The following is a 22,313-nucleotide window of genomic DNA, read 5'->3' on the forward strand; positions in this document are numbered from 1 at the left end:
CCTCTGTTCACAAGTGGGCGGAGCGGGGTGGCAGGGGAGCCCCAATCTCCTCCCCGAGCTGCGCCCCGCAGCCACCGCGAGTCGGAGGGGGCGGTCCCGCGCGCACCCCGGACCCCGCGCCCGGCCTCCAGCGGCGTCCGCCCCGCCCGGCGCGGGAGGAGGGCGCGCGCCCGCCGCCAGGACCCGCCCCTCCGCCTCCGGCAGCGGGCGGGCGGCGGGCGGGAGGCGGGGCGCGGCCGCGGTGCCTGCGCCTCGGCGGCCTGGCGGCGGGCGGACGCGCGGGGGACGAACATGGCGGCGGAGGCGGCGGTGCCGGCGCTCCCCGGCGGCGGCGGCGGGCCCGCGGGGGCGCCGTCGGGCTCGGTCCCCGTGCTCTTCTGCTTCTCGGTCTTCGCGCGGCCCTCGGCCGTGCCCCACGGCGCCGGCTACGAGCTGCTCATCCAGAAGTTCCTCAGCCTGTACGGCGACCAGCTCGACATGCACCGCAAATTCGTGGTGCAGCTCTTCGCCGAGGAGTGGGGCCAGTACGTGGACCTGCCCAAGGGCTTCGCCGTGAGCGAGCGCTGCAAGGTGCGCCTCGTGCCGCTGCAGGTGCAGGTGGGTCCGCGCCCGCGCCGGGCTCCCGGCGCCCGGCTCCCGGCTCCGGGCTCCCCGCGCCCGGCTCCCCGCTCCCCGCGCCCGGCTCCCCGCTCCCCGCGCCCTGCTCCCCGCTCCCCGCGCCCGGCTCCCCGCGCCTGGCTCCCCGCGCCCGCCCCGGGCTCCCCGCTCCGGGCTCCGGGCTCCCCGCTCCGGGCTCCGGGCTCCCCGCTCCCGCTCCGGGCTCCCCGCTCCCGCTCCGGGCTCCCCGCGCCCCGCCGCGCTCCTCAGGTGCCCGCGCCGCGCGGGAGCCCGGCCCTGCGCCCCGCCGCCCGGGGAGGGCCGGTGGCTGTGGCCGGCGGCGGGGACGCCCCGGAGGAGGTGCCTGTGCAAAGGTGACGGTCACGGCCGCCCTCGGCCAGGCGGGGGCGGGGGCCTCCCGGCGCGCGACCGCCCCCACGTGTGTGGTCCTCGCCGCCCGCCGCCGCTCTGTGTGCGGGAGCGAGTCCCAGCCTCCCGCGGAGCCCCGGGCTGGGCGGCGGCGGCTGGGGTTTTATTTGGGGCGCAGGAGGAGACATTGTAGGGCGTATTGGCCTTAGGGTTTGTTCCCGGAGTTGTGATCACCACGAGAGGAGACACCAAACTTTAGGGGTCAGACCTTCCCGCTCCTCTGCCCCAGCTGTCAGCCCCCTGACCTGCAGCCTCCTGACCTGCAGCCCCCTGACCTGCAGCCCCCTGACCTGCAGCCCCCTGACCTGCAGGCTCCTGACCTGCAGCCCCCTGACCTGCAGCCCCCTGACCTGCAGCCCCCTGACCTGCAGCCCCCTGACCTGCAGCCTCCTGACCTGCAGCCCCCTGACCTGCAGCCCCCTGACCTGCAGCCTGCCCAGCCTCACTGGACTGACCCTGAGCTCAGCCGCCTCCTGTACCTGTCAGGGGATCTGCGGGTGACACATGCATCGCCTGCATTAACCGTGTGGGATCGGCCCTCTCAAATGTCAACTTTAGCAAGACCATGATTTCCTGCTCAGGATGACTCAGAAAGTGATTATACTTGAGGGTTATTTTATAGCTTTTTGCATGTTTTTTTGTGGGGTTTTTTAAAAAACCACACTCATACAACAGCGGGTCAGTCTCCTGTCCTCTTTTTATGCTCAGAAGATTCACTGAACGATTTGTATTTTTGAAAAGAAAAATGGGAGGTGTGTTTCAGTACGACACCATCAGCATGTTTCCTTTCGTGGAGAAACGTGGTAGGCCATGTCTTGGGAAGACCAAACGGAAAGAAATGCAGGGCTCCAGGGGAGAAGGCATTTTAATATTCAGGTGTCATTCTCTGCGGATCCTTCTCTAGCTGTTTCCCCGCCCCCCACCCCACCCCCTTGTAGTCGGCTGTGGACTTGGTCTTGCTTCCATCTCCCCAGCACCTATGCCAGAAGCGCCTAAGCAGGAGCGGGGAGCTGCCCCAGGTCCCTGTGCTCAGAGGAGAAGGCTGGAGGTCCCTGTGGGCCCGCAGAGCCTGCAGCCGGGCAGGTGGGCCCCCAGGGCCGCTGTCCACGGGGGGAGCGGGAGGCTTGTGATTGTGGGTGGTAACTACTCCCCGTTTCTACATCTTAGAGAGTTTCCATGGCATTTTAAAGAAACAGTCACTACGTTGTCTAGTCCCTACGTTGTACCCTGAAACTAATATTGTATGTCACACCTGTAACGGAAAAAGAAATTTTTAAAAATTAAAATATAAAAATTTTTTTAAAAAGAGTTTTCATGGCTGACCCCTCTCTGCAGCCTTCCTTGTCTGTTTAGATTATTGTTGCCAAAATACCTAAGAAGTTGGATGCCCCTTTGACAAGTCCATTAATGAAGGCGGGAGTCCAGATTCTAACAGGAGGTCTTGGAGCTGCCCTGAGGATGCAGACTTTTTGTGATGGTTTCCTGTAGTAGTTGGAACGGAGGGTGGGCTGTTACCTAATAAGGTGTTATGCCAAACTAGGGCCTCCCCCCATCTGTAAGGTTCAGTACAGGAGGATATTTTTTCCATTGATTTCTAGAGGCAGTGGGAGGGAGAGAGAGAGAATAAGAAACATCAATGTGAGAGAGACACGCCCATTGGTTGCCCCCCACATTGCACACTCCCCAACTGGAGCCAGGGATCGAACTTGCAACCCAGGAACATGCCCTTGACCAGGAATCGAACCCGAGACCATTTGGTGTGTTTGCCGACACTCTAACCATTGTATAACACCGGGCAGGGCTGACAACTCTTTTTAATTAAACATTCTTATATGTGTATACTTGAAATGTCTTGTAATTCAGGTCACTTGTGGCTTTTGAAATATTTTGCCTGGTATAGGAGGTAACATATAGTTAATTTTTTGTGGTTATGTTTAAAATATTGATAATAGTACTAACTCTATTTTATCCTTTGAAAAATGATTTTTCACTAAATAGCCCAAGAATTCTTTAGTATCTGTTACAAAATATTTCATATATATTTTTCATAATTAAAGACTTATCTTCTTTTAGTAATCATCATAATTTGACTTCTTTAGACAGGTGCCTTGAGAATAGAGAATGTGGAGAGATATACACATACATACATGCGCACATACTTCCCTCATATATTCATGTACCTATTCTGATACCTATTTCGATCTATATGAGGTATGGTGTGTGTGTGTGTGTGTGTGTGTGTGTGTGTGTGTACGCTTAGAAGAAAAATTAAGATATTTCTTTTCCTAACCATTTTATGTATCTTTTGGAACACAGTGGTATAATCCTAGAGACATGAACATTTCATGCTGGATGAGACCATAGAGTTCATTCCACAGACATTTGATCGGTAGCTGTAACTGTCTGGCACAGTGAATGTAGACACAAGTAAGGCCCAATCGCTGTTCCTTACCTAATGTAACGCTTTTCATTTTGCCAAAGAGCAGAGCATGCAGGGACTTGCTTAAGGTTCATGGTGATGGTGAAGGTCCTCCCTTATGGCTGGCCATAGCATTCCCGTTCTCTTTTTATGCTTCATGAAAATACAAAGCAGAATAGAGAGCAAGCCACAGACGTGAGCGTGTGCTGTCGTTCGTTTTGATGCGTTTGTTGTTCTGAGGAGGAGAGGCCGGTCACTGAGGGAGGCTCCAGGGGCCGTGCTCCTGGAGGGCAGGCCCCGTCCTTCTCCCGGAGGCGGGACCGAGAGCGTAACTCTGGCCGTATGTAGGTCGCTGCCTAACCAATGGACTTGTTATTTCTCCAGACATAGGCCTGCCAGCTCCATGGCCCTGGCTCATACACTATTCATTCTAGAATGTTTTCTCCACTTACAGAGGGCTTTGCGTTTGCTTTCCTGCTTGTTCTGACTGCCGTTGCCTGTGCCACACGGTCAGCACCGTGCTTGCTGAGCGGTGTTATGGGGGCTGATCTGTAAGACCCCCTTTGCCAATATTAGGCTTTAGGGTCATCCTTTCTGAAATGTCCAGTCACAGGTAGCGGGAGACAGCTCTTGTTTCGAGCATGGTGTATGTGTCTGTAGCCTTGCCAGTATGTTTGAAGTCCGAGGCCTTGTGGGACTTGGGGGAAGAAATGTAAGGGGCAGGATGATGCAGTGGGAATTTAGGTCATTTTTTTTTTACTTAGAAGTTTTAATTTTCCAGAATTAAATTTTCCCTAGTTTTAACTACCAGAAGCATCCCTCTCTGCGAACGCCCATGAATTTGCTCTCCCTCCAGCACCGTGTGTGTCCCCGCCTGTGGCCGGGCGGGCAGAGCCAGCGGAGGGGGAAGGAGTGGGCCTGGGGGGCTGTGCCTCAGCACCAGCAGGGGCGGCCGGGCTCCGTGTGGGCCGATAGATCCCGGGAAGGTTATTCTGACCTTTCCCTGAGGCGGGCAGTTGGGAAGGGAGTCAGCTCCGGCTTTCACTTTCTTGGAAGTTATTCCTCCTGTTATCCTCCTGCACAGGCCGTGGGCACTATAGCCAGGCGAGAGCACAGGCCTCAGGGCTCAGGGCGGGGAGTGGAGGCAGGGCTGTGAGGCAGAGGGACTGGCTGGGCTGAAGGTGCGGTTTTTGATTCGGGAACGTTTACCAGGGGAGCCTGTAGGAGGAGCAGGTAGAAATAATTATTTTGCAGCCTGTCTTAAAGAAACCTGTTTTGCCAGAAACAGCTCATGTAATGGTAAGGCTTTTGGTGACATTGGGAAACCCACTTTACGAATCATTTACTTAATTCTGCAGACTGTGTTAACATAACCAATTAGGCAATATTAGTGTGTGTGTGTGTGTGTGTGTGTGTGTGTGTGTGTGTGTTTCTTAAGGTAGCTTAATAACGATGTTTTTAACCTCGTTACAGAAAAAGGTTTTTGAATGTGCTGAATTTCAGAGTGTAGTGTGTTTTCTAAGAGAGGGACCTCCCAATAGCCTAAGGCAGTTATTGATTGATTACATGAAGCTCGTGTAATCCTTGAACTAGCCATATGAGGTAGGTACTATTTTTCTTGCTTTGTTACAGATTTGGAGATGGCAGTGGATTTGAAATGAGAGGAACTGAGATCTGGACTCAGATTTAATCCACAGGGTGTGCCGTGTAGGGAGCCGGTCACCGGGGTCACATCACACAGGCCTGGTCTGGGGGAGTGCGTGTGGGGGCGAGGTCCCGCTGCGGCCCGGTACCGGCGCCTTGGGAACCCCGCCGGTGAGGTAACGAGGTCCCACGCCCCCTCCGGACTCTCTCCCTGCAGATCAGGCCTAGTCTGAGACTGCGAAAGACACCGAATGTTTTAAAGCACACATTTACAATTCCAAACTAGACTCTTTCCCAAAGACAGGAACTGCACTCACTGCGGTACTTTGCTAGGGGGCGCTGTGACAGTTACCCCGGACTTCAGTGGCTTATAGGGCAGTTTATTCTCTCAGTTCTGGAGGATGGATCAGGATTGCTTCCGAGGCCGTGAAGGGGAGTCTGTGCCAAGCCTCTCTCCTGGCTTTTGCTGACTTGTTGGCAGGCTTTGGCCTGATCCCTGCCTCCAGGTTCACAAGGCCTCTCTGTCCGAATGTCTCCCTTTTTAGAAGGACGCCAGTCATGTTGGACGAGGCACCCCCCCTACTCCAGCAATACCACCTCATCGTAACTAGTAATCGTATTTTCAATCCAACGAAAGTCACTTTCTGAGATACTGGGGTTGGGGATTCAGCGTATGAATTTGGGGGGACACAATTCAACATATAATAGTCGCCACATAGTGCTTTAAGGAGAGGACAGAGCGGCGCACAGCTCATCACTGAGAAAGGCCAGTCAGTCAGTCACCCTGTGTGTGCCTGTCCTCCTGACCAGGGGCCGGGCCCGGGGGGGCAGATTCCTAGCCGGCAAACAAGCCGTTGTTAGAAAACAGTCAGTGCCCATGTGCTGGTGAAGGAGGGTAGGTGCTGTCAAGATAATGGTAATAATGGGACTGGGGTATGAAGAGCCTTTTAAATCCCAGCTATGACAGTTCTTAAGAGAGTGAACAAACAATGTATACTAGAAAATGATCTCTGAAATTCTAGCTTGAGGAAGCCGTTGGTTGTGATCAGCTCTTTGTATTTAAATGTGTGTATTGAAATCTGATTTATTGAATGTATATGTTGTAGGGATATATGTAGAAATGTGAAGGCCTGTATCTACACATTTTTATATGTGATTTCTTCATGCTTCTTGAATATGCATCCATCTGTAATCGCTACACTTTTACTGTGATGGCCTTTGGTCAAATCCACTTTTATTTTGCTATCTTGTGGTTGCAACATGTAAATGTTTGACTAAGAACAATATTTTTATTTATTCACTTTTTAATATTTTTATTGATTTCAAAGAGGGAGAGGGAGATAGAAACATCAATGATGAGAGAAAATAATTGATCAGCTGCCTCATGCATGTCCCCCACTGAGGATCAAGCCCACAACCTGGGCATGTGCTCTGACCAGGGATCAAACCATGACCTCCTGGCTCATAGGTCAGCACTCAACCACCAAGCCACTCCAGCTGGGCATATGAGCACTATTTTTAGTTGGTTTTAAGAGAAATTCATGAATCAAGGTAAGAAGTCCCTGAATTATAAAGTCAATGTGTAATTTAACAATAGCTTTTGGAATTTATGTGGATTTGAGGGCTTGGGGGGTTGGTTTGAGTTGGATTGGTTTGATTTGTTTTATTTGTATCCTCACAGCCTCTTTCTTGGCTTGTAAAGTATGGAGGTTATTCATAAAGTGGCATCTTTTCCCCCTACCTACCAGAGCTTAGGGCAGTGGTTGGCAGACTCATTAGTCAAACATCAACATTACAACGATTGAAATTTCTTTGGAGAGCCAAATTTTTTAAACTTAAACTTCTTCTAATGCCACTTCTTCAAAATAGACTCGCCCAGGCCGTGGTATTTTGTGGAAGAGCCACACTCAAGGGGCCAAAGAGCCGCATGTGGCTCGAGAGCCGCAGTTTGCCAGCCACGGGCCTAGGGAAACCATTTTTTTTTTAAACAAACTTTTTATTTTAGAATAGTGTTAGATTTAAAGCGAAGAGAGCACAGAGAGTTCCTGTAGACCTGTATCTAGCTTCCCCCCATTGCTGTGGCATATTTGGAACCAACGTGAGTACATTCTTATTAACTGAGCTCCACACTTCGTTCAGATTTCACCAGCTTCTCCCTAATGCCCTTTTCTGTTCCAGGATCCGATCCAGGATCCTAATTACATTTGGTTGCCATGTCTCCGCAGGCTCCTCTGGGCTCTGACAGCTTCCCAGACGTCCATTGTGTTTGATGATCTTGACAGTGTTGAGGAGTCCTGGCCAAATAATTTGATAGAATGCACCTCACATTGAATTCATCTGATTTTTTTCTCATGCTTAGACTGCAGTTGTGGGATTTTGAGAGGAAGATTATGAAAGTCATTCTCACGTTATATGAAAGCTACATACCATCAACATAACATCATTGGTTAAAAAAATTGTATTTTTTAAAATATATTTTTTATTGATTTCTGCCGGGACCGGTTTGGCTCAGTGGATAGAGTGTCGGCCTGCGGACTGAAAGGTCCCGGGTTCGATTCCGGTCAAGGGCATGTACGTTGGTTGCGGGCACATCCCCAGTTGGGGGTGTGCAGGAGGCAGCTGGTCGGTATTTCTCTCTCATCGACGTTTCTAACTCTCTATCCCTCTCAATTCCTCTCTGTGTAAAATCAATAAATCAATAAAATATATTTTTAAATAAATAAATAAATAAAATAAAATAAAATATATTTTTTATTGATTTCAGAAAGGAAGGGAGAAGGAGAGAGAGAGAGAAACATCAGTGATGAGAGAGAATCATTGATCGGCTGCCTCCTCATGTCCCACACTGGGATCAAGCCCTCAATCTGGGCATGTGCCCTGGCTAGGAATCCAACTGACCTGGTTCATAGGTCAATGCTCAACCACTGAGCCACCCTAGACAGGGGGTTACCTTCATCTTAATCTATTTCAGGCAGTGTTAGCCAGGATTTTCCACTATAAAGTTACCCTCTTCCCTATTCTATACTCTGAGAAAGTGAATTAATAAATGCAGGCCACATTCAAGGATATGTTGGGAGTTAAATTCCAACCCCTGGAGAGGAGACTATCTAGGCATTTTTGGTTCACTAAATTATAACCAGTCATCTCTGCATAAAAAAAAATAAATAAAAAAAAATGTGCCTTGCCACCTTATCTCTCTGGCTTCTTTCTTTGTTTACTGAACGTTTATAGAGGATGCGTTCCTGAACTAGAAAGGTTTTTCCGGGCAGTGAGGATTTTAGGGCTGCATTTTCTGACCTCCTCAACCTGTGTCTAATGTGACATACACCTAATGTGGTCCCTGCCCAGAGCAGGACACCCACCACAGAGATGAGGTACAGGGAAGCACCAGGTATCAGGAACCCCATGAGATCACAGCTCTGAATATATAGGATTTCCGGGTAGGAAAGATTTTATTTCTTCAAGTATCAAAATTTTTTTTTAATATTTTGACCATTTTATATTACAGTCCCAAAATGTTATATAATTTAACATTTTTTTTAATGTGTGTGATAACATGGCATTATCCCAGTTTGTAAGTTTTATACGGCTTGCTGTTCCTTCACTAGAGGTCTAGATTGTGGGGGGAGTTGAGTTTTGATCTGCTCGTATTGTGCGTTGACGCTTATCTCGGTCAGCTGTCACTTCTTGCTGCTCTCAGTCAGCCAGAGGGAGGCAACTGGGGACAACCAAGCCGGCGGGGGAGGCAGTTAGGTGGCTGGCCCGTGGGGAGGGGGGGGCAGTTGGGAGTGACCAGGCCGGTGGGGGGGAGGGGGCAGTTAGGGGCGATCGGACAGACAGGCAGGTTAGCAGTTAGGAACCAGCAGCCCCAGGTTGTGAGAGGGTGCGGGCTGGGCTGAGGGGAACCTTCCTCTCATCCTGTGCACAAATTTTGGGCAGTAGGCCTAAACCGACAGTTGGTGCAGCTACCACTGTGTGATGGAGACACAGGTTCCTGCAGAAGATTATTAGTAACCACCGTGTTTCCCCGAAAATAAGACATCCTCCGAAAATAAGACCTGGCGCATGGAAAGATAAGACATCCCCTGAAAATAAGACCGAGAGCAACTCTGGGAGAAAAAACTAATATAAGACACTGTCTTATTTCCGGGGAAACAGGGTAGATGCCCCTTGCAGAAAGATTCCTGCAACAGGGCTTCCTGCTGCGGTCTCCGCTGCCCCCCCTCCCCCACCCCCACCCCCGCCGGCTTCTCTCCCTTCTCCCCGGCCCGCCTGCTTCCCTTCCTTCTCCGCCGCCCCGCTGGCTTGATTCTCCGAAGCTTCGCTCCCTTCTGCAGCACTTGGCTTCTTTCTACACCATCAGTCTTCGCTCTGGCCTGGATGTGCAAATTAACCACCACGTTGGTCGGGTTAATTTGCATACTCGCCCTGATTTGGCTGGTGGGTGTGGCTTGTGGGCATTGTGAAGGTATGGTCAGTTTGCATGTTTGTCTTTTATTAGAGAGGATTATCATCGGGGCTTGATTTTAGAGAAAGCAAAACAGGTTAATTAGCGGGGTGGCTAGAAGAATCGTGGTGTGGGTTCATTCAGGACCAGACTGAATGCTTTACATAGCTTTCTGTAATTTGAGAAGGTGGAAAGAAAACCACCATGGACTTTTAAGAATCCAGTTGGTTAAATTCTTATATTCGGTAGTGGTTTTCACTTCTTGGTAAACTCATATTGGGCCCAAGTTAGAATAGACCAACTACAGCAATGCAAAGCCTGGTAACCTGATACCCAATTTTCATCGTGTCATTGGAGCCTCCAATTTTGATAAATAGGTTTTAAAATGCAGACATCAAATTTATGTCTGTCCATTTAGTATTGGTGTTGTGGTTGGCATCATTTTATTGCCTTTTTGTGAACTTGTAAGTTATTCTTAATAATAGCATCAAAATATTTCTGTCTTGATGACAGGCAATAATTCTGGGTTTGTATCTGTCTTCTTTTTTTAGTTTTATGTTCCATAGTCTCTATTACAAGTTATTTTCAATTTTACTTTGTACTTGTAAGCAATGCCATCATCAACTTTAAGTTCTTTATTGTTGTAATGTTTGTTTTTATTATAAAAGTAATACATACTTTTTAAATAGCATTCAGAAAATGTTTTTAAATAGCACTTGGAAATTATGAAAAAGGTATAAAGAGGAAATATTACTAATGCCCCTAACTACAGGGTATTCCCAAAAAATATATGCATACTTTTAACAGCTGATAGCTCAATTTTTAAAATGAAATGTATTTTAATAAGCACTGCCTTTATAATTATTCAAAGTGTGTGTATACATTTTTGAGGACACTCTATATATAACCACTTCTTATTTTTATATATTTGCTTCTACTTTTAAAAAATATCTTATTTCTTGATTTTAGAGACAGAGAGAGAAGCATCAGTTTGTTGCTCCACTTATTTATGCCAGCGATCGAACCTGATGCCTCTAATTTTGATAAATATGTTTTAAAATGCAGACATCAAATTTATGGGGACAGCGCTCTGAGTTACCCAGCAAGGTCTGCTTCTACTTCTTATTCACACTTTAACATTATTGAAATACTATTGAACTGTGCTCTGTTTTTAAAATTAACATTAGATTATAAGCATTTCTTCTTAGGTGGTACACATTTTTGAAATATACATACATCCCTCAGCCCTGCCTGCACTCCCTCGGGAGATGTCTAACTGGGGGACTGACGCTGGATGAGATGGGGCTGGGGGGACTGGGCTCTGCCATCTTGTGGCTATGGGTGCACCATCTTGTGAGGGCGTGACAGTCAATTAGCATATTCCCTCTTTATTGGTTGTGGGCACTGCCAACTTTGTGAGGGTGTAATTGTCAATTAGCATATTCCCTCTTTATTAGATAGAATGCTATTTTATTTGGCTAAAAAATGTTTTGTCATCTTAATGTTAACATTTGTGAAATCATGTCTGCATTATTGGCCAGGTTTATTGCTAATTTTCACTATTAAAAGCCGTTCACTGAAAATCTTTGTGGATAATTTTTCCCCCCTGTAGTTTAGATCCTTTCTTTTGGGCAATAGTTGAAGAAATTGACTTAGTGGATCAAACAGTAGAAACATTTTCTTCTTTTATTGACCTCCACGGAAAATAAATGTCATCGGATAATGAGTCTTTCTTTTCTTCCTCAGCTCACCACCCTGGGAAATCTGACGCCGTCAAGCACCGTGTTTTTCTGCTGTGATATGCAGGAAAGGTTCCGACCAGCCATCAAGTATTTTGGGGATATTATTAGTGTGGGACAAAGATTGGTACGTTTGCTTCTTCTTTCCAATTTACTAAAGTATGATGTACATTCATATCTATATATGCGTATTACTAATTATCTTTGTGGGGTTTTTTGTTTGTTTGTTTGTTTGTTTGTGTGGTTTCTTTTCAGTTGCAAGGGGCCCGGATTTTAGGAATTCCAGTCATTGTAACAGAGCAGTACCCTAAAGGCCTTGGAAGCACTGTTCAAGAAATCGATCTAACGGGTGTAAAGCTGGTACTTCCAAAGACCAAGTTTTCAATGGTGTTACCAGAGGTAGAAGCGGCCTTAGCAGAGATTCCTGGAGTCAGGAGTGTTGTGTTATTTGGAGTAGAAGTAAGTACTTTTTGTTACGTTTTGGATCTTATTTTCAGAAAACTTGATTCCAGAATGCATTTTTGTATATAGAATACCATGTAGGAGGTAATCCTGATGAAAAATAGCCACCGCGTATTAAGTGTTTACTCTTTGCATGGCACTAATCTGAACACTTTATATGTTAATTCATTAAACTCCCATAGCAACCCTCTCAGCTAAGTACTCCCCATATTATAGGTGAGGAAACTAAATCACAGATGCTGTATAACATTAAGGGATGGAGCTAGATTGCAATCTAGGTTGATAAATTCTTGGGCTTTTACTTTTACCATTACTTCCGGAGCACATTTTCACTAAAGGCATTATTTTTATGTTGTAGGGTTTCACCTTGGGTCATAATTTTGCTTTAGAAAAACCTTAGAAGTCATGTAGTTCATTGTCATTCACATTTCAAACGTGCACATACCTTCTTTTAAAATATATTTGTATCGATTTCAGAGAGGAAGGAAGAGGGAGAGAGAGATAGAAACATCCATGATGAGAGAGAATCATGGATCGGCTGTCTCTTGCAAGTCCCCCATTGGGGCGTCAAGCTCACAACCTGGGCATGTGCCCTTGACCAGAATCGAACCTGGGACCCTTCAGTTTGCAGCTCAACGCTCTATCAAGCCAAACCAACTAGGGCATGTACATATCTTTTTAAAGGGGAAAAAAAAAAATATTCATGGATTCCTAATGCTGATTAAAATGATTTTTTTGTTTGATTTGTTTTTCTTTGTACAATTAGAATATAAGTGTTTACTCATAGCTTTTCAACAACCATTGAACTTAATTTAAAGTTACTTTAAAAACAATGAAATCCAGAAAAGATTAGTTTAATGTTTAGTTTCATAGTGGTAAGTTTTAACAGTAGAAAGGTGTAGTCTCGGGTTTCGATGTACGTTTAAATATCTTAAGACAGCCGAAACCGGTTTGGCTCAGTGGATAGAGCGTCGGTCTGCGGACTGAAAGGTCCCAGGTTCGATTCTGGTCAAGGGCATGTGCGTTGTTTGCGGGCACATCCCCAGCAGGGGGTGTGCAGGAGGCAGCTGGTTGATGTTTCTCTCTCATTGGCGTTTCTAGCTCTCTATCCCTCTTCCTTCCTCTCTGTGGAAAATCAATAAAATATATTTAAAAAAATAAAAAATAAATATCTTAAGACAAATATAGAGGAAGCCTTTTTGTATACATGTCACGCCAGATGCTGTTGCTGACTTTTGCACTTTTTTTTTTTTTGCTCGTTCATCGTCATGAGACCTCGTGCCTAATGAGGATGATCTTTGAGCACTCCTCTGGTGCTAATTGCCGTGAGCTGAGCTGTCAGCTGATAATTCTCCAAAACTCTCTTGTCGTGTAAAGATAAGGCTGGCCTTGTGGCACTATTGGAATCTGCTCTCATCGTTGTATAATCCAGCTGTGGTTGGAGCATGTTTTTACTTTATGTTTCCCACTAGCGATTTGTTACAAGTTAGTGCGTGGAAAGATGGAACCTGCATCATCCGTTTGCTGGGACACCGGGTGCTGTTTGCTGGTGTCACGAGTTATTTTTATCCTGGCCTACCTTCACTCCGGGCGCCTTGTAACAACTCAGTTCTCCCGTTGCTTTCTCTGTCTGCAGTGCTGCAGACTCACTCTTTGTATTGGGCACTTGGTGTGGATTCAGAAATAAACCCAATTGTGGCCGAAACTGGTTTGGCTCAGTGGATAGAGCGTCGGCCTGCAGACTGAAAGGTCCCGGGTTCGATTCCGGTCAAGGGCATATATATTGGTTGCGGGCACATCCCCTGTAGGGTGTGTGCAGGAGGCAGCTGGTCGATGATTCTCTCTCATCGACGTTTCTAGCTTTCTATCCTTCTCCCTTCCTCTCTGTAAGAATTCAATAAAATATATATATATTTTTTTAAAATTGTGAGTGGCATCAAAACCGGGTGGTGGCAGTCAGCTGTTGGAAGGTCACCCAGGTGACAGAGGAAAACCTTTTAACAAAGCCTCACAGAGCTCTAAGAATGTGATCAAGGATCCCCGTAGGAGGAACGTCGAAGGAATCCAGTCCCTGACGTTACAAAGAGGAAACTACACCAGAGATGCTGTTTAAGCTCAAGGTTACCTAGCAGGTTGGAGGCGAAACTAGGTTAGGACGAGGTCATTAGACCTGCCGTGCCCTTCCTGCCTCATCGTGCGGTTGCACATTTGCAAAAGACTTTACATATGATTCTTACTTTCTTCCTAGACGCACGTGTGCATCCAACAAACAGCCCTGGAGCTGGTCGGCCGAGGTATTGAGGTTCATATAGTTGCTGACGCCACCTCATCGAGAAGCATGATGGACAGGATGTTTGCTCTCGAGGTAATTGTCCTGCAGCAGAACAAGTCATTTACCGAGTTTCCCAGATCAGTGTGAAGAGCACTGAGTATTTGACAACAATGCAGGGTGTGCCTCTGCGACGTGAGCGTGGGCAGGCAGGACCGCGCTCCTTGGTTTCCAGAGACCTTTCGATCTCACCCCCGTAGCCTATTTTATAGCCGCTGCCTCCTTGGATCTAGATAACTAGTGACGCCAAGAGCTCCTCGATGTCTTTTGTCATAACTTTGCTGGAGATTTGTGCATGAACTGGGAGAAATTCCAGTAAGCCGAACCGGAACCATTTGGAGATTTGCCAATTAAAAACAGCTCGCCTAGGTTTAACTCACCCGGGATTTAGCCCACGTGTCAAACACAAGGCCCGCGAGCCAAATCCAGCCCGCCAGGCCTTGCAATGTGGCCCGCACCGCGCTGTCATCACTGCACTCCGCTGTCAGTTTATGACATTGTCAGTTTATGACTGTTCAGTAAACCATTCGGCCCTCGATTTAGGCTGGATTTTAGATTTTGGCCCCTTCTCTGATTGAGTTCGACACCCCTAATTTAGCCAAACCGAGGGCGTAGTGGGCCTAAGCCTGGTTCAGCCTCATGGGAGGTTTCCTCAGACGGAATTTCTGGGACTCGGAGGCCTGTCCCTGACTGCATACCACTCACGTGCGGTGTATCGTGGTTCTCTGACTAGGGTGTCAAGATGTGCCTCATCGTCCTTTGAAATATTCCCTCCATATTGTGAAGATTCATTCCGTGTGTGTGTGTGTGTGTGTGTGTGTGTGTGTGTGTGTGTGATTCTAACCCTATAATGCTTTTAGAGTAATGTACATGTAGGTTGAGTTGCTGAGTTCTTTAACGGATGGCCTATGAACCACTTTCTCTGTAGGATGGCTGTCCTCTTTTTAGCCTGCCGCGTTCCCTGGGGGTGAGGAGGGGAAATGAGGAGGAATCCGGGGTGGAAAGGAGAGGAGTCAGTGGGGAGGACTGGTGGAGAGCAGGTAGGGAACAGCATTTGTTTACGGTCCTGGTTGGCCATCCCTCCTCTGTTTTATTCCTGCCGCAGTGGATTCTGTTTGGAGATTATGGGTGGAAGCAGGTGTATTGGTTTTGGTTAAATATTTTTAAGTCCATTTGGACTGTTGGGTTCCCTGGTACCTAAGGTACTAAGTGTTGCTTTTCCCCACCTCAGCAAAGATCTTTAAGCTGCTTTTACAGCCGGGAGTTCATCACCTTCCACATTTCGGGTTTTAATAATGAGTTTATCACTCCCACCGCCAGATCCTTGCTGCCCAGCCAGCCGCTCCGCTCCTCGGCGGATAATTCATCTTCCTGGGAGTGCTGGGTTCTGGAACTTGAAGTGTTTCCAAGGAAGTGAAAGCTAAAAGCATACAAGGAGCACAAATCTTCCTTGTTTATAAAGATAGTTCAAGGACGTTTGTTCTACTGTCGTGTTAGTTTTTTAGACGTGTCTTTATTATGGCATTTATTATAGAAGATGGTTATTGTTGGCAATCCCGTCTTCTCCCAAGACTCAAAATAAAATCTTAGCTTTTTATCATCGGAATCGCATTCCTTGAGAGGCGACCTGTGATCTCAGTGAGGAGGGGTCCACCCCGGGGAGGGTTCATGTGGGTGTGAATGCAGGTTCTGGCGTTTTGTAAATTTGTTATCTAATATCTGTGCCTCAGATTGCTCACCGGCGAAAGGGAAGTGACATTCACTACCTGGGAGGGTTTGGGGAGGATCAAATGAGATAATGTGTTGGTAGCACTTAATACCGTGTCTGACACTGTAATCACACATGATAGCTGCTGCTTCTATTCTTATTGTTATTATTTGTTGTCTTCCTGAGGTTAGTCTTACCAGAAATGTATTAGCTTGCAAGACCCAGAAGGGACTAGTCCTGAGAAGTTCTTAGGAGGAGAGAAGAGAATATAGTCCAGGGTGGACTGGGAAGAGCCTGAAGCAGCCAGCGTTGAGTTAAGGCGTTGAGGTTGAAAGGGAAAACAGAATCAGGGCAGACGGGGAGAGGGGAGCCACGCCACATTTCTGCTAAGTCTGGAATCGCTGTGGAACTGTCTTAGTTTGTCCCTGAGTTATTGAGAGAAACGTTACATTTTCTCCTCTATTTTATGACCCTGAAAGTTAAACAGCAACCCGCCAGCTCCCCTTCTCGGTTCCTTTAGAACCCAGCTCCTGGAGATAACTCCTGAGACCACCCGTACTGCCTGACAAGGTCATGACGCTCATGAAGTTTATAGCTGCCATCACGGCAGTTCCTGTGCCAGGGTCTGTGCTGGGAGCTTTACTCAGCAAAGCTCTTGGAGCGCCTGCCACCTAGCAGGCCTTGTTGCTTTTCACTAACAGCTGTAGAGTAAGTGCAGAGTGAAATGGAATAAAGCACTCTCCTGAAGTTCATGTCCTTGTGCTTCTGGGGAGTCGTTAGTGTTGCTTGGAAATTTAATGGATTTGCTTCACACACACACACACACACCCAGCCCCCACACCCTGTCCTCTCTTAGAGCCATCATGGGTTTGTGCTCTTGCATTTCTCGGGCGGTGGGCCAGACTAACCATCCCTCTGGCCTGGTTGGACGGATGCTGCACGGGTAACCTGTTACCATGTCCCCGTGTGCGGTCAGTACACCTGGCGTTTCCACTGCCTTCTAAAGCCAGGAACGGAAGCGGTTTGGGACCAGCCCTGCGGGTGTCCTGTAGCTCAGGGTGGCGAGAGGAGCCCGCCAGGGTCTGGAAAAGCCGCCGTGGCTCCCTCCCCGTCCAGGCTGCGGTCGGGCAGGTGCCGTGCGAAGGTCCACCGGTCACGCTTCCCCTGCACGGGTTCTAGGCTTGATTATTTTTGAAGCCAGTCCATAGTGGCCGTAAGGTCGTATAGGCTGTAGTGGGTCTGCCTGGAGCTCCCGGCCTCCCCCACCACGGTGGCCGACTGACGCTCGGCATCTCTGAAGGCTGCTGAGGGGACCAGGCCGGGTCCGCAGAGCGCTGGGGAGCGCTGGCTTCTCCCTGGGACAGCCGGTCTCTTCCTCGGACCTGGGCACAGCTCTCTGTCCTTCCTGCCTCACTGAGGAACTGGAGGGATGGGTGACAGCTCCCTTTTGCTGGCATGTGGGATTTTCTAAAGCACCTTCCCTGACATTGAGTGTGTGTGACTCAGATCCAGGCTGAACGCTGGAAGTCCGCTGATGCCACAGGGTAAGACAGGCAGCACGGCCGGCCGGCGGGGAGGGCACTGGCGGGGTTTGAACGCCTGGACACACGGCTGGGCTGCAGCTAGTCCTGCGTGTTCTCCCAGCCCTTCTGCCCGAAGCAGGCACACAGTCCTGTGAGAGTCCTGCAGGTGTGGAGATGTTAGAGGACGGAAAAGCAAGGAGGAAAGGCATTCCCAGAGGTGCTGGAAACACCCAGAGCTCACGCCCCTCTGGCGTTTATCCCAGCGCCAGGGGCACCGGCACCTCGCTTTGTGCTTCCTCTTTCCTCCTTTCGTCCCTGCTGTCTTTTCTCCCAGAGTTCTGGTCCTCTGCCCTGCACGCCCTCCGTCCCGGCTCCCGAGCCCAGGCCTGTTCTCTCATAAGCAGGCTGTGGCTCTTCCGCCTGCATCTTCGGGGTGAAGAGCAGGAGCGTGCCGGTGGGAAGGGAGGGCCTGCGGATCTGAAGGAGGATTTACTTTCCCTTTACAGGGCTGTCTGGCTATTCAAGCAACTCCCTCCTTCCTTCCTTCCTTCCGGCCTGATGCACCAAATTTGTGCAAGGGGATTGGTCCCCCACCGCCTCTGCCTTGGCCCCCGCCTGCCATGGCAGCCACCTCCACCTCAGTCTCGGTCACCTCAGCTTCGTTGGGAAAGTCATCCGATCTAATTAGCATATTACATTTTAATTATTATCAATTATTATATTTAATCTTTATTGTTGAAAATATTACAAATGTCCTCTTTACCCCCCAGCGGCGCCCCCCTCCCCCCCCCCCCCGCCATTGACCTCTCCCAGCCTGCCCCCGCCCCCCAGCCCAGGCCTTCACCACCCTGCTGTCTGTGTTCCAGGATTGTGAATATATGCATATTCATGTATTCATAACAAGGTCGTTGGTTGATCTCTCCCAACCCCCCACCCTCTCCTGCCTTCCCTCTGAGGTTTGACAGTCTGCTTGGTGCTTCTATGTCTCAGATCTATTTTTGTTCATCAGTTTATGTTCATTAGATTTCCAGGAGTCGCTCACATGCGGAATCTAAAGAGCAACTCCTTTCCGATGAGAGGCTTGCCTGGGAGTTTTTCTCTCACCTCATCTCCATGGTCCTCACATCAGATGTTTCTGGGGATAACCGTGGGTCCGTTGTTTTGCTGTTTGTTTGGTTTTTTGTTGGTTTGGTTGGTTGCCTTGGGTTTCGGATAACAAGTACATCCAAACAATGAATCTTTACTCCAGAATTCTCTTCTCACCTCCCTTTTCCCTTCCCCCTCCTCCCCGTCATTCCCTCCACTTTCCCCTGTTTGCCTTCCTCCCTCCCTCTTTTCTCTCCCCACCTCTCCACGCTCTCCCTCCTTCCTTTCCTTACATTTCCGTCCTTAGTTTTCTTCCGTGATTCCACTGGAGCGGTTTGGCAAGGACTCTTTGACCTGTCAGTGAATTTACACAATCTTAACTTTTATGCTGTAGTTAATGATGTAGTTAACATCATTAACGTGTTAATGATGATGGCAGTGGTGGTGGGTCCATTGTCATGAGGGGCACATTCTTTTTTTAATATATTTTTGTTGATTTCAGAGAGGGAGGGAGAGACTGAAACATCAATGATGAGAGAGAATTTCTGATCAGCTACCTCCTGCATATCCCCACTGGGGATCAAGCCCACAGTTCAGGCATGTGCCCTTGACTGGAATTGAACCCGGGACTCTTCAGTCCCCAGGCCGATGCTCTATCCACTGAGCCAACCGAGCTAGGGCCAGGGGGGGCACATTCTTAAACGAAACCTGAGGCTCTCCCACCGCCTGTCCTTTCTTACTTAGTGGGAGGACACACATGCTATCCGTCACATGTTTGTGGACAGAAAAGGTAAGTGAGACTCACTGTTTTACAGCCTTGATTTCCCATCTATCCTGGGCAAAACATGGGCTGTGTTCTTTCACTTGCTTCTAGCCTGTAGTGCCAATATCGAGAATAATCACGGTGGGCTTGTGGTGTGGTTAGTTTGAAGTCTGCCCCCGTCACTGAATTCGATAGGATAGCTAAGGACCATGGATTTAATGGAGAATACTAATTACCGTGTCCCAGCATCCTTTCTGCTGTTGTAACCTGGTGTTTGTGCTTTATCTCTCCTCTCTCTAAAGCGCCTTGCTCGGACTGGGATCATAGTGACGACCAGTGAGGCCGTTCTGCTGCAGCTGGTGGCTGACAAAGACCATCCGAAGTTCAAGGAAGTCCAGAATCTGATCAAGGCGAGTGCTCCGGAGTCGGGCCTGCTTTCCAAAGTCTAGGGCCTTTGAAGGACTGGCGTGCCACCCACCATCAGGGGCCAGGGCTGTGACCCGACAAGCCCTTGTCTCTACTAGAATTAAAATGTTAAGTCAAATACTGGCTCTTTTTTTGCGCCTCTTAGTAAAACCTAGTAAAAATGGTCTAACATTTGGGTACCAGCATTTAGTTACCAATGTCAAAGGCTTCAGGTGCTGCTGATCTTCTTTTCTTCTTCTTGACGTGCCCTTATTTATTTAAAAAATATATATAATAGAGGTGCCTGTTTTGTCTATACTGTGTACATTGGTCATAGCTCAGGAGTGCACACTCGTGAAGTTTTCTTATGTTGTGCACTGCAGAGAAAACGCTGTGTTGGCAGTAGTTTGACTTTTGTATTATTGTAACACATATGTGAAGGCTTTAATGTGGACTCAGTGCTTTTACTTTACAAATTGGTTGAAATAGGATTCTCACGTGAGATTTAAAAGCAGGTCTCTGATTCATGGTATCCCCTCCCCTCATAATGCAGTCAGTGTGCTGACTGAGTTGCATTCATCTAACCAGATGGAATTAGGTTGGGTAATTATATATCTTTCATGTTTATGCTAATTTTCTTATTCTGGTCACCATCACTAATTCTCTGTCAATGTTCTCTTTTTTTTAATTGAGTCTTTTCCTAGTTAGACTCGTTGGGTCATTGTTTTAATTTTGTAAACAGATGGGATGATTTGCAATGTCACTGGAGGGCTGTTTTTAAATCATTGAGGTATTACCTTAGCTGACTATCTTTACAAAAATATCAAATATATCTTCTAATATGTATAAGATTTAGCAAAAAGTTAAAGGCTGGATAAAAATGTAGTTCTCAAATGTTCATATTTTTGTTTGATATTTTGCCACTTACCCTCCACTTATATAGGTACCAGTAACAATTTGGTAGTATTAATTTTGTAGTCATTGCTATCCTTCGATAAATTTATTTTCGTTAAATAACTAGCAAAGGGTTTTGAAACTTTTTTTAAGTATTATGTGAACTATGGATCATTGCTGTCTTTTATATTAAAGTAATTGAAGAAAATATATTATGTGAATGAAATTATTGTGTTCCCCACCACACAGCTCTCTGAGTACTATTCCAGGCATTCTACTACTTACTTAAAGGTAGAATATAATGTATAAATGTTGCCATTTATCATTCTGAGAATGTTCAAAGAAGGAAAATCCTTTGCAGAGGTTTTGCTGCCGGGCCGTCTTCGTGGTTTAGGAGCAGTGGAGGGTTGGTTTGTTTTGTCAATGGTAACAGACAACAACCTCACAGTTCTTGTGGGTGTGTTTCAGTTTTTTCTTTTCAGCAGCCTCGTGTGTCAAAAAGAAGAATCAGAGATCCCTCCACATTTTAAAGTAGTTCTTAATAAATTTGATGTAGTGCTTTTCAAACTTCAATATGAGTGCCAATCACTTGGGGATCTTGTTCAAAGGCTGACTCTGGCTCAGGAGGTCTGGGTTGAACCACACTGAGTAGCAACGATTTGACTGACAGCACCAGGGTCCCTTCGCTGCTCCTTCCCTTCTTTTTTCATGAAATGCCGCCACCACGAAGCTTTTCGGAGCTGAAGCCAAGCCTGTGACCCTGCCTCGCTTCCTGTGGCCGCCATGCCAGGTTACCCCAAACAACACACTTATTATCACAGCTCTGCAGGTTCGAAGACTGAAATGGGTCTCCCTGGGCTAAAGTCCGTCTTTCCCAGGGGAGTGTAAGTGCCTTGAAAGCAACACCTGTGCATTGTCTACCCTCCTTCTGGAAACACGTTGTGAGAACCTAGTAAGTTCTAAATAGTGTGCTACGTGGTCAGGATGAAAAGATGCTCGGGCAGCTTATGGTCTGGTATTGAGTTAAGATTCAGGAATGTCAATTCAGTGTTAAAGTTCAGAGAAACCTAATTGGGAATTCTGCCTTCTCCCTTCTTTTTTGCAGATCATGCAAAAGCAGGATGTCAAGGCCTTATAGGAAAACTGAATTGATTTTAATACATTAGACTTTGAATTTGGATGTGTCTGTAACTCTGTAAGATAATAAGATCCTATTAACTGATGGACATAGAGAACTTGAAAACATAAGCAAAAGGATAGTATAGTGTATGGAACTGCAAGGGGGTTAGGAGCCAGGAGCCAGACACTTCATTTATAGAAATGTTAACACATTTGCAGACACTTAGTCTAAAACTGAAAGGGATAACCTGTTCTCTCCTGGAAACCCAGGACCCTGTTATACCCATTCAGGCACCACATTTCTCTGATAAGGTGTGCGAGTTTCCTCCTTAAAAGTTAACATTTGGGTAATGATGACTTTAGAGCTGGGAAGAACTTCCAAGATCATGATTTCAGAGGTCCATGCAGCTATAAAATTCTAACGTGGTTTTGTTTCACAGATTCGGCTGGTGAGGCCCAGACACACTCTTTCTGAAATTGCACAGGTGGTTCCAGACAGTGTGAGGAGAACCAAACTCCTTACCACCTGGGCCGGCACTTTCAGTAGTGGGAGCGGGCGGGGAGGCAATAAGAAGGAGACGGTTTACAATCCATAAAACAGTCCATGAGCAAAGCTGGTGGGATACCCCTGGTGCCCACGGCTGTTCCTGTGCCACAAGCTTCAACCCAGTCTCACTTCTTTTCGGATGGTTTTCGAACTATTTCAGGAGAATGGCTGATCACATGAAAATTAGCATTTTCATTGTTGA

At 47.5% G+C, this 22,313-nt stretch overlaps 1 protein-coding gene across 1 annotated transcript; it reads left to right on the plus strand.

The window, feature by feature from the left end:
- The first annotated feature begins 220 nt into the window (after positions 1–220).
- On the plus strand, positions 221–20,655 carry ISOC1 (isochorismatase domain containing 1). The gene is made up of 5 exons (XM_084881440.1): positions 221–597; positions 11,283–11,402; positions 11,531–11,734; positions 13,986–14,102; positions 19,449–20,655. Exons 1-5 carry the CDS (start codon positions 292–294, stop codon positions 19,593–19,595), a joined length of 894 nt encoding a protein of 297 aa, XP_084737566.1. The 5' UTR covers positions 221–291; the 3' UTR covers positions 19,596–20,655.
- The last annotated feature ends 1,658 nt before the right edge of the window (positions 20,656–22,313 follow it).

This window comes from Pipistrellus hanaki (assembly GCF_964339955.1).
Source record: "Pipistrellus hanaki genome assembly, chromosome: 4".
In the NCBI taxonomy this organism is placed as follows: Eukaryota; Metazoa; Chordata; class Mammalia; order Chiroptera; family Vespertilionidae; genus Pipistrellus; species Pipistrellus hanaki.